The following is a 16940-nucleotide window of genomic DNA, read 5'->3' on the forward strand; positions in this document are numbered from 1 at the left end:
CCTTTGTGTCTCAGGGGATGACTAATTGCAGTTTTTTTTTTTTTTTTTTTTTTTTTTTTTTAACTTGGAAAATTCACTGTGTTCGCGTAAACTTAATGCTGATATCTTAGTATGTTCAATAGGATCTCTGTGGTATACATCTAATAAGCTTTGATGGTAGTAAGATCTGAAAGCTACTGGCATTTGCTGAAGTCATCAGGAATGACAGTGATTTCTTTGAGGACTGTGAAATGCCAAACAAGTAAAAATAAAATTAGATTAGCATGACCTTCCTCTGGATAATTTTGAAGCATTACAGCAGTGTCTGAGAATCACTTGCAGGTGCTTGGTATGTTCATGATTCCATTGTATTGCGGACACTGACATGGTTTTGGGTGTGATGAATGTCCACATAGTGGTCCAGCTGATCCCAGAGAAAGTTCCTTAAGTCTGACCTGACCATAAGAGAGAGGTGCCATTTGGTGACATTTTAGCAAGCACTTAACTAAACCTGAATGTTGAGGTCTGAATTGTCACTGGTTTGACATGCAACTCAGCTGGGCTGTAGGTGATGCCGTATGTAAGAACATGCGCCCAACACCTAACCAGAGCAGCACCTCTTTTTAATTTAAAAAAAAAAAAAAAAAAAAATCATGGTCTTTCCAGCCTGTTAGTAAATGCTCTTTTCTGTTGCATGAAACCTGTCCTTGTAGACAGAAGAGCTCTCATGCTTGGAATACTTGTCTATTTAACCATGGATAAATTCTTCCTTGCAAAGGTATTGGAGGATTTATTCTATCTAGAAGTCTGCTGATCATTTGACTGGTTGCAATGAACAAATGTAAATGTACACTATGCTTGGGGTCTGGAATTCGGCCTATATTAGAATCAGAATTGCGGAGTTCTTCCACCTCTCTGTTGTGCCTGCTGTACCCTAAGGGAGTGCTCACAACCACCACCACCCCAAACTTCTAATGGGAGCAGGGCTGATGGATCAGAGCCACCTGCTTCATGTCTCACCATGTGCCTCTCCCTTAGGGGAAGTTCATCCGGATCAACTTTGATGTCACCGGTTACATTGTTGGAGCCAACATCGAAACCTGTATCCTTGGTTAGAGGGTTTTGGGGATCTTAGGTGCTTGTGGGACTCAGTCATCTTTTTGATTTTATGTTTTGCCAGGTTAAAGCTACATTGAAATGTTTCTGTAGTATCAAAGTTGCTTTTTCTTCTGTAGCCACAAATGTCTGTCTTTGTTAAGCTTTTCTCCTAGAATTCTGCCAGTCCTTAACCTCTTGTCTGATCAGACCTCCTGGAAAAGTCAAGAGCCATTCGACAGGCAAAGGATGAGCGCACGTTCCACATCTTCTACCAGCTGCTAGCCGGGGCTGGGGAACACTTGCGGTGTAAGTGTTGTCTGGGTTTGTACCGTTGCCTTTCATTTTTCACACTGTCATCCTTCATCTGGGTGAAAATGGTGTTAATGGCTATTGCTTCAGTTATTTTTAGCTGTTGCTTTACAGCCAGTTTCATGGGTTTGTGAGTACAGTTTGTCTGCCCATGGGCAGCTACCAAACATTCTGTTGTACTAATGCTTTCAAGATTTTAAGTAATATTTGTAATAATTGTTTGACCAACAATTTAATGATTTGCTTTTCTTCCTATGCACAGCTGATCTGCTCCTAGAAGGATTTAACAACTACCGCTTTCTGTCCAATGGCAACATTCCCATTCCTGGACAGCAGGACAAGGACAACTTCCAGGAGACAATGGAGGCCATGCACATCATGAGCTTCTCACATGATGAAATCTTGTGTGAGGGTTTTTTTTTTTTTCCTTTCTCATATACACTGGATTGTTAGCATCTGCAGTACTGAAAATTGTATAGCAGATCCTACTGCATACAAACTTACTAGAAGGTGGTGTCTCGCACAGTTGACTCCTCCAGCAAAAACTGTTCCACCTATCCAGCGCTGCTGACCAAATTTCCACCCAGCAGGTGGCTGCAAAATGCATTGAATTTCCCTAGTACTTGTGTAAAATTATGAAAAGTATTTTAAGTCTAAATTCTTCCTCAAATTCCCCTTCTAACATAACTTCTGCATGATAGACTTCTAAAGACCTTTTTTTTTTTTTTTTTTTTTTGTCACTTTGCAGCAATGCTCAAGGTAGTGTCGGCAGTGCTGCAGTTTGGCAATATTGTTTTCAAGAAGGAGAGGAACACAGACCAGGCCTCCATGCCCGAGAATACAGGTACTCAGCTGTGCCAATAGTCCATTGAGAACAGAAGTTTAATTCTCACACTGGGGAGGGGAACTCTCAGAGATTGATTACATAATGTTCCTTGATGGGGCATGGTTTAATGGGGCTTATAGGAGCTCTCCCCTTGCTATCCTCCTTGGAGTGTCATTGTTAAAGGTTATAATTCTTTACTTGGCCATCCTGGCCATAAGACTACTTTGCTTGTACTGCAAGGAAGTGGGGGAATACTCTGTAATGAAAGAGGTTGAGGTTAGATGTTTGAACAAAGCCTATTGCTGAAGTCTGGCCCACATAAACGACCCCCCCCCCCCCCCCCCCCCCTTATCTGTTCTAGTGAGTAATGACTTCATGGCAGAGGCTTGAACTTCTTTTGTTAAATAATATACATTTTCTTCCATAAAAATAAAATCTTTACCCCAGGGTACAAGAAGCTCTCTTCATAGATTATTCATACCAAACAAGTTATGAAATGAGAGAAATGGATATTATGTACCCTTGCAATTTTTTATATTTGTGTTCTTTTCCATCGATGTTAAGCTGTTTAATAGTTTTTGTACATTTTATTCTTTGGAGAAGTTGTCTATAAGGTTAAACTATTCAGATGGCCTGAAGTGTTTCTGGAGATCTGATATTGATTTGCTGATGGTCTGGAAATGTCATAGAGCTTATTATAGCTGGCTTTCAAATAGTCCTGCTCTACCAGTCTGTAGTGGGGAAATGGTTCTTAACTTATTGCTCTTTTATCAAAGAGATTGTGGTGAAGTGGCTATTTTACTGCTTTCTTTCTTTTCCATCCCACCTTTTGTTCTCTTCCACCTTCCCCTGTCCATGCAGCTGCGCAAAAACTGTGCCATCTGTTGGGAATGAATGTGATGGAGTTCACACGTGCTATACTGTCCCCAAGAATTAAGGTTGGCAGAGACTATGTCCAGAAAGCACAGACCAAAGAGCAGGTATGCACATCAAAAGCTGCAGGCCTTTCTGTAGCAGAGTGACTGTCCCTCTTCTCCTGTCCATATGCCTTTACCTTTTTGTCCCCTCTAAGTCATCACTACTTCTGTTGTGGAACTGAGTTATGAAAGGTTTTCATCATAGGGTGTGTGTTTGATTCCACCTCTAAATTGTAATGGAACAATGGACTTCAGTAAGTTGCTTTGGGCATATAGAGAGAAGGGAGATGCCCAAAGCAGCCAGTCCAGATAGGGGACCATTTACTGTCTGTGTGCACCCCAACCCCCAATTTATTAATCACTCATTTTGTCTGGTGTATACCTCATATTTCATATTTTTCCTTAACACATTCATTATTTTTCTCATAATTGGGCTGAAGTTGGATTTTATTTTAGATGAAAGTTGACAGAATAAAATCACATTTAACATCTTGCTCTTATTTTAATCAGCTGAAGGCTGGCCATTTGAGTTTTAAATTTTTAAATAAAGTGCAGTTCACCTTAACTGAAATGGGTAGTGGAGTTTGACTCTTCATTTTGACCTTGGGAAAATTTTTTTTTTTTTTTTTTTTTTTTTTTTTAATTCTAACGTGGGATATAAACATGTGAAAACACTGGTATTAAATTGGAACTTTTTTCTTTGAGATCCAGAAGTCAACATAGAAATGTTACAAAACTGGGAAACTTTCTGCACAATGAGCTGGTTTCATTAAATGTTGATATTTCAATGAATGTCAAAACTATGACCAGTCTGCATAAAGGGTACCTTAACTTACTTTTTCAACATAAGATGTCTTGCTGGACAACAGTTTGAACATAGCTTCACCCCTTGTAGTTCAAATAACTACATGACATGAAGCTTTTATACAGAAGGTCTGTTTACCTATAGCATAAAATGTCTTCTTGGCGTATTAAAGTTTTTTTTTCTTTCTTTCTTTCAGTTTTTGCTTTGTGTCATTTGTAGTAAGGGATCATGAGATCTTTTTGAAATTCACTGTGAATGGGATATACAGTACTCACTGATGCCCACCCGCCCCCCTCCACCCACCAAAACATGAATGCCTTCACATTTTTGATTTCCCCAGGCATACATGAAACTAATAAAAATACAGTATATAATGATGGTTTAAACTGGTCATGAGGTCTGCAGTGATGCTTGTAAATGGGACAGGTCTCTGAGAGCCTGGTGCGAGGAACATTTTTGGCCCAAACTGGGAATCTCTGACCTTGACCAAGCAGCTGTGCCACATTTGACTCATATAGAGTTTTCTCAGATAGATTGGCAGGACAGTGAATGGTGAAGCAATAAGTTTTAAGAACTGTGTCCGATCCAAGTCTGCATCCTCTGAATTTTTTTTGCTGTCAGTACTTTGACAGTGTTCAGCATCATTTACAGATGACATGGCTCTAAAGTTGTACACTCAGTGTCTTTTCATACTGTGAAGGAATGAAGAAGCTGGCCTTCTAGAGGGAGCTGAGGAGGGTGGGGCTTTTGATTAATGCATGCCTGACACCTTGTGTGCATTACTCTGCCTTGCATGTTCATTCTACACCTCAGTGTAGAGTCTGTGCTCAGATTTCAGTCTGATTGGTATTTATTCAACCATTATTGGAATTATTTTAGATAAAATTGTCATTTTGTTAGTGCTGCTAGTAATTGGTGCACAGGTACTTTTTTGTGTGTGTGTTTGTAGTCAGTGGTTATGTTAAGCTATTACAAAATGTAGGCACAGTAATACCTTACCTGTTGCACTTGGTAAGACAAGCAGCATCCTTCAAGATCAGCCAGATTTTCCCTCATGTTTTCCCAGGCGGACTTTGCAGTTGAAGCCCTCGCTAAGGCCACATATGAAAGGCTATTCCGCTGGCTTGTCCACCGCATCAACAAAGCTCTCGACAGGACCAAACGTCAGGGGGCCTCTTTCATCGGTATCCTGGACATTGCTGGCTTTGAGATCTTCCAGGTATAGATGCTTTCTGAATACTTTAGTGCCTACCACATCAAGGGGAAAAAACCTAGTGGAAGTCTTAAAGGAAGCATCCCGTGTAGGTTGGCCCTCGCATTATGTAGGATGGTCACAAGTAACTAGTGACTCAATCTTAGCTTATCTAGCCTACTCTGCAACCCCTTCATAAGGGGGGAGAGAAGCAGAACTTCAGCACTTTGCAGCAAAAATTGTCTCCAATACTTCAGCCCATTATTAAGCTTGTGATGTTTGTTTTTTACCTTTTATTTGGATATTGGGACACTGATCAAATTATTCTGGAAATATGAATTATAAAATGACCCTATTAGACAAATTCCTGTTGTCACAGGATGAAGTTATTTCTTATGGGGAAAGCACTGGTTTCCAGACAGTGTTACCTAGTTAATTAAAAATCAAACTGAAAAGTTTTAGCATTACAATGACATCAGCATATTTATAGCAGTTATTTCTAGTTTACCATTTAAAGTTTAATTCAGTAATTTGCTATGAATAACCATCTGTTCAGTAGCAGATTTGCAATGGTCCACAGTTTACCTTACAAGCACAGGGTGCGTGACACACAGAACATGGCACACTGGACAGATATTTTGATAATTCAGTTCACAAATGTTTGTGATATACAGAAGTAAAGTTCGAAAGAACACTTTTATAGTCACTCTCTAAATCACATGCACACCATATTGTTAGATGCTGTGTAGCATTACTGGTAAATATTTTGATCATTGGTCTTCATCTGTAAACTAAGGTTTTATTTATGGTGGTCTAAGGCTATTCATTTCATGAAAGCAGTTGAAATGATTGTGGCACATCTGGCTGCAGAAGCACAGGAGCAAGGAGGGACAATGAGCTCATTTCTGTTAATTTAAACTTTCCATCCTCAGCCTTGCTCCTTTCAAGAGCCCATTGTTACAGTAACTTGAGTGTAGCACATAGGTTTCACAGGACAGAAGAGTCTTTGTTATACTTTACAGTGGTAGCACGTGTAGGATTGCTGGGGATGGTGGTGCAAGGTTTGTACAGGGTTTACACATGGGGAAATGGAGGCAGGATGAGGCCTAACCTCGAGTTGTGATGAGTTGGTAGCCTCAGACTTCTAGTCTCAGGTCCCGTACTCTGCTGGAAAGAGGTTTAAATAGGTTGGTGATAATTAGAAAATGGGTCATGCATGTGGCTTTGGCACCTGAGACCCCTTGCCATAATACTGCAGACTGTCTGGAAGGCCACGTGTGCTACATTGTGTTAATAGTTAATGTTTTATAGTTTGTGTTAGGATCTAAAGGACCAGAATACAGATCCCACCTTGTACTGTGTACCCTTCACCAATTTTTACCCTGAACTGATGCAGTAAAAATTACCTTGCTACAAAAATGAGTGGATAATTCACTTAACACTGTAAGCTGCTTTGGAGAAAAGTTTCCAAGATATTTTCAAGACATAAATCCAAGCACAGTTCAGAAAGAGAAATTTAAAGTATTTAGGTGTTATTTAGAACAACTCTATTGATTGTTAGCTTCTGATAGGTTGTGGAAAATGTAGAATGACAAAATTGAACACAGGAGTATTTCAAAGTAGCAACCATAGTTCTGTGTTGTAACAATCATTCTAAATCAACTAACATTTGAATCAGTTTCTTCAGAATTTGTGTACTTACATTCTAGGCCATAAGTTTTTATTTGTTGAGTCCAATTACTGAAAGCTTTTTTTGCTGCAATTCACAAAGAATAGTACTGACAGCTAAAATTGAGACAGACTCTTAAATTTTTATTATTTGGAGGTCAAGTACTTGCTGTTGAATTAACTCATTAGTAGCCAACACAGAATGTAATGATGACAGTTTCATTTAGTGTTTAGGGCTGTGTTCCCTGAAGGTTTTTTGTTTGAACCCCACCCCCTACTTGTTTTTCCTTTGATCAGGGTACTTTGAATTGCTCCACTGTTATATAGTACCCTGTTGCATAAATGGGTAAATGTTTGTATGTTGTCTTGGACAAAAAACGTCTAAATAAAGAATAATAAATATCCATTCTTGTTGCTATTCCTTGCAGCTAAACTCCTTTGAGCAGCTCTGCATCAACTACACAAATGAGAAGCTGCAGCAGCTCTTCAATCACACAATGTTCATCCTGGAGCAGGAGGAATACCAGCGAGAGGGCATTGAGTGGAGCTTTATTGATTTTGGGCTCGACCTGCAGCCCTGCATAGACCTCATTGAGAGGCCGGTCTGTATCCCTGAGTTCCTTGTCTAGGTGTTCTCAAGCCTACTACTACCTGTTTTTGAGATTTTGGCATCAAGTTTAATGGAGGACTCTTAAGCTGAGGGTTTATAAGCCGATAGTATCGCTGATAGTAGGCTTTTCTTAAGCTCTGCAACAAGCAGCCTAATTCCCATAATGATCATCTTGACTCTCTCTGAACTTTGAGACAGTGTCAGAAATGAAGTTTAGCATGGCTTGACGGGACCAAAAATAGAACTGTTTTATACCAGTGTTGTGAAAAATATTTCTCCTTTAGACTATAACCTCTTGTCTACCTTTCTAAATTTTCTTCTTGTTTTATACATTGCAGGCCAATCCACCTGGTGTTCTGGCCCTTCTGGATGAGGAGTGCTGGTTTCCCAAGGCCACAGACAAGACCTTTGTGGAGAAACTGGTGCAAGAGCAGGGCACTCACCCCAAGTTCCAGAAGCCCCGGCAACTGAAGGATAAAGCAGACTTCTGCATAATCCACTATGCCGGCAGGGTACAGATAGTTGAAAAATCACAGCCTCTTTGCTTGTTCATCCAAATGGCGGTTCCTGAGGGCATTTTCACAATTAAATATACATATTGCACAGTTACATGACATCACCCTAAGTTGTTTGGGGAGAGGAAAAAACTAACATCCCATTTTATGTCAAGAGGCTGGCAAATGTACACCAGGGGGAATGCATCATGTTCCTTTAGCTGTCTGTTTCTCTGTTTGTGACTTTGTTTTTATTGATTAGATAAATGTTGCTGAGGAAAGTTGGCTCAAATTTTCTAGCATGGGATTCTTACTTTCTATGTAGAAAACCTGTAGTTCACATCTGTTCCCCATTTACAAGACTGTGCAAAATACTACTTTTTGTTGCGTAAATTGTGGCCTTTTCATCTCTCCCTATTCTACAAAGACAGTGCTCAAACCACATCATCGTTTTCTGTCAGCATCTTATGCTCATGTATGCTTTTAAAAGTTCTCTAATCCATTATTGGAGTACGACCTGAAATGCTGCTGTGGAATTATTGAAGTTTAGTTCATATGTGTTTGTACAGAGGTTATTTTAGGTCAAAGATCTTACAAATGAAATTTTCGTATCCTTTTTCCAGGTGGACTATAAAGCTGATGAGTGGCTGATGAAGAACATGGATCCTCTAAACGACAATGTGGCCACACTCCTGCACCAGTCAGCGGACAAGTTTGTAGCCGAGCTGTGGAAGGATGGTGAGTTATTAACCCAGGGTTGAGGGGAATCCTTGTTCTTACATGCTGAGCAGAAGGCTTTATAATTTGGGGCCCATCTATAAACTGTCACCTTCGTTACACTACATACATACCTAATCTCATTCTATTTCTGTATGTGTGTATGTATATATATTTAATTTAAAATCTTTTCATTCTGACTTTAGATTAGATAGAAGTTTTAAATTATGAACTTAATCATATTTTAAATTGTTAAATCATGAAATATGTCATTTTGATTAATGAATAAGAATGTCATTGTTAATATCCATTTTACAATAACTTAAGAAGCAACAGTAAATTGCCTGGCAACTATAAAATGGATGTGTATTCTCTAGCAACAGAAAACCATGTAGGCCAGCGTTATGCTGATTTTTTTTTTTTTTTTTTTTTTTTTTTTTTTTTTTTTTTAAAAAAAGGGCACCATGGGCTATGAATTCAAGTACCATTTCTACAGCACCTTATTTTGTAGTAATAATATTGGATAAGTGGGATTTTTTTTTTTCTCTACGTAACTTTAGTTGCAGGGTTGCTAGCAAGTAGTTTGTGTTTTCTAACAAATGTTCAAAGGAGAAAGTAGTCAAACAGGAAAAAGTGGACTGATCCACTTATGGGTGACCATCATAATTTAAATGCTTCACTAAGATTTATTTTGCATTTTAGTTAACTTAACAGGACCCATTTATTTATATTTTCTTTCTGCCCAAGAGAAAGATGTTTTATCATTGAGAGCTGAAAGATGAGTTTTTCAAAACAGCTGTCAAACGATTTTGATCTTGTCATTTAGCGTTTTACCAGAGCTTCTTCATATACTGATTAGAAAGTGTTCAATGTAAGCGCCTCTCTACAATACAGACATTTCATCTATTTATTTTTGTTTAGAATTTACAGAAAATGGTTGGTTTAAAAAGTCATTGATTGATCTTTTAAGTCAGGCATAAATGGAAAGTGTTGAAGAAATGATGGCTTTACTGTGCTGGTTGCTTGCAGTATGACACTTTATTAAAATGCATGATTTCCTTATCTGTGGTTGTCGTGTGATTAGAATTCTCCAATCACATACACTACTAACGTGTCTGTTTGTGAGTTGCTGTGCATGTGTGTGAAAGTCTGTTTGTCCTTCTGTTTCTGTCTTACTTTTGCTTGTCCCCCCTTTTCTCTGTTTTTCTGCTGTAGAGATTCAGAATATTCAAAGGGCCTCTTTCTATGACAATATACCTAGTCTCCATGACCCTGCAGGTGAATGTATACAAAGCTCCAGGCCTACACTTAAAATGTGCATTCTGTACTTTTCAGAAGCCCTCATTGCTTGTAGGCTTGCATGATCTGGATGCATTCCAGGCACAGTAAATGGATCATGATGGTACCTTTTAGCAATGCTGTCCTGTCAGGTACTAGTTCTGTTTGATGGACATCCTGATCAGTTTACCTCAGCTCAGGCTTTATTAGTGCATACTGTTGTTATTCAGAAAAGGACAACTTTGTTCGTTTTGACCAGCTAAATTCTGATTTGCGTTGGGAATCCTCTGTTCGATACCTTGCATTTAGCCTTAATTGATACTGGCATTGTAAGGCATTGAAAGATACCATTTATATTCATTTTTGTAGAAAATAGTATGATTTAAGCACGCACACACCATCTGAACCGCTTGTCCCATACGGGGTCGCGGAGAGCCAGAGCCTAACCTGGCAACACTGGGCGTAAGGCTGGAGGGGGAGGGGACACACCCAGGACAGGACGTCAGTCTGTCACAAGGCACCCCAAGCGAGACTCGAACCCCAGACCTACCTGAGAGCAGGACGAGGGCCAACCCGCTGCACCACCTTTTTGCTAAGTGGTCTGTCATCTCTATCTGTACCTGTCAGTTAAGTAATTTGCTAGGCCCTAGTATCGGAACATGTGCTTTATCAGTGGTAAACTAGGTGGGTGTACATCAGACTGTAAATGCCTCCTCACTTTATTAAATGTTTTTTTTTTTTTTTTTTTTTCCCAATGCAAACAACCAGTTTATAAATAGTCCAAAATTAGATTTAAGTACATGTATTGTTTTTTTCCACTTTAACCTTAGCAGTATATGCTTTAGTGTGAATGTACCAAGAATACTGTCTCAATGAAGTAGCAGTGGTCTAATAAATGTTTACAGAAATAATTCAGAGCAAAATAGGATAGGACAAGACAATAATGCATTAATCTAAAAATCATATGACTAATATTTGTACTGTATATTCATTGTATCACCAGCATTTTTAACCAGATTTCATGCTTCAGTGTTTAATTTTAAGAGCCAAACTGGTACAATGTGTCACATGCAGCAAATTTAAATCCTTTAAGTTCTAGCATCTTGATTCTCATTCCTGTCACAGATGACTAGGGCCCAATTTGGGTCTCATGCTGAGTATTAAAAATCCATATTGATGTTAATGCTGTAAAGGTATCTACACATACAGTATATGTATAGTAAAACCTACATCTATTACAAATATAGTGTGTGCAACTGTACCTTCAGCCATTTTTATAAAGGTTTAAGGCAAAAATCTATGTTGAGGGATAGAGATACCATGACCCGTTAGATGGCCGTGTTTAGAATTTCAGATTTCCCCTGACTTGCAGAATCAATCCAGTAGAATGTAGTGTTTCAACACATGCATGTGAAATGCCAGAAGTATACAGAACTTAACTATGCTTTTTAATTAGTCAATTTATATACAAGTTTCATACACTACAGTACTGCTTTTTGTGTGTGTGTGTGTGTGTGTGTGTGTGTGTGTGTGAGAGAGGTGTTTTTTATTAAAAGAATGGAAAACATTGGACTTACCATCTTTTCTCTTCTGGGAGCATATCCAGAGTAAGGAAACTTTTTAAGTGCCTGTCACAGAAGCCATTGTTGGTTTAGACATCAGTTTCAGAAGTATTATGTGGTTTACATTATAGCTTCATTTATATTCAGAGGTACAGCTGAGCAAATTTCCTTATAAAAGTGCCATTCTGTAATCACATGGAGAGATGGAGGTTCTCCTGTACCCTTTCAGGGTGATTTGTGCTGAGTGTAAATTCAGTGTGACGACAAATAGACTACGTTAGAAGACAACATGGAAGTAAAATACTGAGGGTAAATTACTCGATTGATTTTGCTGATTTAAGTGACAGCTGAGAAGAAAAATTACATTCTCAAACATTGAAACACTATGTCTGCATCCTTTTCCCTGTCTAAACATGGTCGGCTGTGCTGGTGTGGAGTTCGATAGATTTGATTTTGTTCTAAGGCATAGAATTCACAGTAAAGTTGGTTAAAGTACATGTCATGAGAAGCACTGTTGTAGAGAGATGTAGAAAAAGCCTTAAGTGTGGTCTCAGTTTCCATGCAACCAAGTATATGGCTTTACTCAGCTTATTGTTGATTGTGCTTGGAAATATCATCTAACAGCTCAGTCACTTGTAACATACTTCAGCAGATGGGACATGATGGGTACCAAGGGAAACAGCTGTACATTTTTTTTCCAAAACTGTAGCTTTCCTCATGCAGCTTTGCTTTCACGCCCCTTTCTAGCAGTGTGTTGCTTTTAATTTTCCAGCATCTATAAAAATGGATAGACATATAATCATTTTTGCAGTAAGTTATGGAATCATTTTTATGTGGAACAAAAACTACAATTAAAGATGAAGTCACAGAACCGGATTTGCCTGATGGGACAGCATGCTAGACTTGTGCCAGTGGAATGGCCTGCCAAGTGAAATATTACTGAAAAGGAATGCAGGCGCTTTGTACAGGCATCTTTCCCTGCTTACATCAGGCCCTGCCCCTCATTCCCCAGCCTTTCAGTACAACATAACTCTAATGTCCTTTTGAATTAGTCGGGTGAATATTTTGGCATTTTTTGGGCATTTTTCCTTAAGGAAAGTCATGTAAATTTTGGCATAACTGATTGTTGAATAAAGAAATGGCGGCATTGTACTCTTTTAGGGTAAAATACTTTGCATGGTCCAGACTCCTTTACACATTAAGGAGTAAATAACTGCGCCACCAGCCACATTCCAATGTAATTGTGCTGGCCTCTGGATCCCTGTAAAATGCACACCGATGGTGACAAATAACTGTTGGTGTTCAATTTCTTGGAGCAGTTTAGATAATGTTTCTCAAAGTACTTGTTTTTACTGCATCAAGTAGACAGGTTATAAAGGGAGAGCCAAAGTCTACTAGTATTGTTTGAAGGAAAACATTTTCAAAATGACATAACTAATAGTTTCTAAAATGCAAGTATTTTTCACCATGCAAATATGACCCTTTATCAATAGGGATGTAACATTCTCCCTTTTCACCCTGCCTTTTTTTAGGTGTTTCTTGAAGATTACGGTACACGCAAGATATGTTGAAGGCTGTACCCGCAAAGGGTTATTTGGATTTGCTTTAGTTTTTGGAATCCTAGTTTGGCCTTCACCTGAAAGTAATGAGAGATGGTTCCTGGCTGTGTTCTTTGGGGACTTTAGGAGGGAAGGAGGGACAGCCATGATCTATACCATTGCTTGTGCCTGTTGCAATAGTATAATCTGGATTGTTTTTGAATTCTTCAATTCTTCTGAGTTTTAGGCCTCATGTTAGTTTTCTGAGCACTGCTATTAGTTTCCTTTTGTTTCTGCTTTCTGAGCTGTAGGACACCCACTATGCCCTCGCTGCAGCAATCCCCTCATGTTCCTGCTAGGTGTCAATTGTGCATCATGGGCAATGTGTAGAAATGTAGCTATATTTATCCATCCATTCTGACCTCACTTCCTGCTGCCTTCTTTATGCTGGCACCTTGACCCTTTCCATCCCCCTCTAAACAACTGCTTCTCCCATCTCTCGTCCTGACCTCTCTACCCCAACCCCCTTTTTACTGTCAGTGGACCGCATTGTTGGCTTGGACCAGGTGGCAGGAATGAATGAGACCACCTTTGGAGCCACTTACAAGACCAAGAAGGGCATGTTCCGCACAGTGGGTCAGTTGTACAAGGAGTCACTCACCAAGCTGATGGCCACGTTGAGGAATACCAACCCCAACTTTGTCCGCTGCATCATCCCCAACCATGAGAAGAGGGTACGTGTCCCTGTTATCTCTGTGCATACAACCCCTTTAGATCACACGGCACATTTCCAGTGCTGCCAGTACAAACTGGCCAGCACAGTGGTGAAATACAGTGCTCCTGTCTCCCTGGGCTGTGCTACTGGATATGAGTTTAATCCCTGCTCAGCCTGTGTGCAGTTCCCTGTTATCCTTTGTATCTGCATGGGTTTCCTCCAGTTTCCCGTTACATTCCAAAGACATGTTTCGGGTGAATTGGTGACTTGAAATTGCCCTTATGTTTGTTTGTGTGTGTGTTACATTGCTCTAGTATATAGATGAGTGAATAATCTTAGTCTATCTTGCATTTTGAATCACCGTAGATTAAGGGGTAGAGATTGTATGTCTCTTGAGAAGTGTCTACTAAATAAATACATCTAGCTTTGGTTTGGAATTTAGAGCTATTTATCATGTCTCCATAGGTGATGTTGGACATTTTTCTGTTTATCAGCAGTCGACTTATTTTATTTCAGCATGATCTGTTCAAACAAGCCTTTAATTTTTTTTTAATCCGCAATGAGAGCTATCATAGATGTACTTACCCTACAACCTATTGAGATGATCAGTGGGAATTTTTTGTTACTTTTTAAATTTGAATTTTCTGACTTAAATGGTAAAATGTAAATAGAAGCATTTGAAATGAAAGGCAGATTTTTAAACTCTAAGTAAATTGACTCTGAGATGTGAAACACACTTGAAAAGACATTCACCCGCTGCTGTTCCATAACTGTACTTGATATTCACTCTCTCTCATCACTTAGGCTGGTAAGCTGGACCCTCATCTTGTTTTGGACCAGCTGAGGTGCAATGGTGTCTTGGAAGGAATCAGAATTTGTAGGCAGGGCTTTCCAAACCGGATCATCTTCCAGGAGTTCAGACAGAGGTACCTAGACTACCATGCACTATAAATTCTCCCTCTCACTTTGCCCTAGGTGTGTGTGCAGTCTAAATTTAAAATTTGCCAGAGGTATCTCGAGTAGATCTTTGGGTTTTTTGCATGTGTCTGAACTCCACTCAGTCCATGCCTGTCTCAATTACATGTATGATCTATGATATTTCATGATAAAATGTGTAATGCAGTGCTGGTTTTGGCACTGTTTTCCTTGTACTTACACTGCGATTGTGAAAGAGAACCCAAGTTCCATACTACTTTGCCTCGAGGGCATGAGCTCACTATGATCCCAGCCACCGAGTAGAGCACAGTTGGTCAGGTGTTTGTCTTTTAACACTCCTTACATTTTGTCTGTGATGCACTGGTCTCTGAAATATTTCCACAAAAGAGAACCCCAGTCTTTTCACCCATGTCTTTCCACAGATACGAAATCCTGACTCCTAACGCAATCCCCAAGGGCTTCATGGATGGCAAACAAGCTTGCGAGAGGATGGTAAGTCCCTGCCCAATTTCAGTTTTAAGTCTGAAAATATCAGTTATTAGGTATCTCTTCCCCCCCCCTCCCAGTTTTATTAAGATGTACTAAGCCTATTTTTTTCCCATTTACTAACGTTCTGTTTTTCCTCGTTTTCTTACCCAAGATCCGAGCCCTGGAGTTGGACCCAAACCTATTCCGGATTGGACAGAGCAAGATATTCTTCAGAGCTGGGGTTCTGGCACATCTGGAGGAGGAGCGGGACCTAAAGATCACAGACATCATAATCTACTTCCAGTCTGTCTGTCGTGGCTACTTGGCTCGCAAGTGCGTGTAATGGCGAGACGTGATTTCTATAGTAATTTTGTGTTTATCATAGTCCCCCCCCCCCCCCCCCCCCCCCCCCCCCCAACATTGGGTGTACATACACAGGCAACTGCAGTGTAGTGCACTCTGGATAGTGTCACACTGAGAAAGATGTGAATAACTGTTTGCCAAAAAAAGCACATTATCTTAAATTTCATGCTTCTAAAAGACATTCTAAAGTCCTACAGCTAGTAACTTAGTGGTTAGAACTGCTGCGTTTAGACCAAAAGGTCATTGGTTTGAATCCATCCTCCACCTGTAGTACCCTTGAGCATGATATTTACCCTAAATTGCTCCAGTAGCATTACACAGCTGTTACAATGCTAACTCACTTATTTACATTTAAGTTGCTTTGGAGAAATAAACAGCCAAATGAAAAAATGTAAATTTACAAATCATGTAGGGGCAGCTGCTGGCATAGTGGTTGAAGCTGATGCCTTCAGATCTGAAGGTCACAGATTTGAATCTCAATTATTGCTGTAGTACCATTGAACAAGGTACTTACCCAAAATTGCTCCTGTAAAAATGACCATGCTGTATAAATGGATCAATAACGGCAGGTAGGTTAATGGCGTATGTTGTTTTGCTGAAATACATCAGCTGAACAAGTGTTTTTTGCATGTCTCTTTGTATAGAGCTTTTGCTAAGAAGCAGCAGCAGCTCAGTGCTCTAAAAGTGCTGCAGAGGAACTGTGCTGCTTACCTGAAGCTACGTCACTGGCAGTGGTGGAGACTTTTCACTAAGGTGAGGGTACAACTCATCACTCACCAACCTGTTCAGTCTTTCTGCTTTTGCTTATGTGCTAGTTGATGCTGCCTTGGCTGTTATGCAGGTGAAGCCACTGCTGCAGGTCACCAGGCAGGAGGAGGAGATGCAGGCCAAGGATGAGGAGCTGGTCAAGGTGAAGGAGAGACAGAGCAAGGTTGAGAATGAATTGGTGGAAATGGAGAGAAAACACCAGCAGGTCAGTGCTGCCATGTTATAAAAATGGAAACCCTCCAAATTTTGCAGACTTATTGTTTTCTGCTGGTCATTTTTGAGAATCTCCCCAAAAAGTCTGATTGAACACATTCTGTATTTGCTCAAATGTTTGTGTGGTTAGCAAAATGCCCATCCATCAAAAGAAGAAAGGTAGGAAACTTATTTTAACTCTGGGGTTTGGATGTCCACAGGTCCTGGAGGAAAAGAACATCCTTGCAGAGCAGCTGCAGGCAGAAACTGAGTTGTTTGCTGAGGCAGAAGAGATGCGTGCTCGTCTAGCTGCAAAGAAACAGGAGCTAGAAGAAATCTTGCATGACCTTGAGGCTCGTGTGGAGGAAGAAGAAGAGCGCAACCAAAGCTTGCAGAATGAGAAGAAAAAGATGCAGACACATATCCAGGTGAGTGTTTGACATAGCTTAAAAAACTGTGCCTACTAAGGACTGTACTTCAATATATTTTTTATAGCGTTCTTCTC

The 16940-nt window shown here is 39.8% G+C and overlaps 1 protein-coding gene across 2 annotated transcripts in view; it reads left to right on the plus strand.

Annotated features, from left to right (window-relative positions):
• Positions 1–16940, plus strand: part of myh10 (myosin, heavy chain 10, non-muscle) — a 67295-nt gene that overhangs the window by 35136 nt on the left and 15219 nt on the right. For both annotated transcript variants that reach the window (XM_018761843.2, XM_018761841.2), the window contains 16 exons: positions 1018–1081; positions 1285–1383; positions 1649–1792; positions 2135–2230; positions 3074–3192; positions 5001–5153; positions 7223–7396; positions 7743–7916; positions 8522–8636; positions 13534–13727; positions 14513–14634; positions 15067–15136; positions 15285–15445; positions 16120–16228; positions 16317–16448; positions 16657–16863. In XM_018761843.2, coding sequence (XP_018617359.2) covers positions 1018–1081; positions 1285–1383; positions 1649–1792; positions 2135–2230; positions 3074–3192; positions 5001–5153; positions 7223–7396; positions 7743–7916; positions 8522–8636; positions 13534–13727; positions 14513–14634; positions 15067–15136; positions 15285–15445; positions 16120–16228; positions 16317–16448; positions 16657–16863 — 2133 coding nt within the window. The remainder of the gene's footprint in view (positions 1–1017; positions 1082–1284; positions 1384–1648; positions 1793–2134; positions 2231–3073; positions 3193–5000; positions 5154–7222; positions 7397–7742; positions 7917–8521; positions 8637–13533; positions 13728–14512; positions 14635–15066; positions 15137–15284; positions 15446–16119; positions 16229–16316; positions 16449–16656; positions 16864–16940) is intronic.

The sequence above is a fragment of the Scleropages formosus genome, chromosome 20 (genome assembly GCF_900964775.1).
Source record: "Scleropages formosus chromosome 20, fSclFor1.1, whole genome shotgun sequence".
Lineage (NCBI taxonomy): Eukaryota > Metazoa > Chordata > Actinopteri > Osteoglossiformes > Osteoglossidae > Scleropages > Scleropages formosus.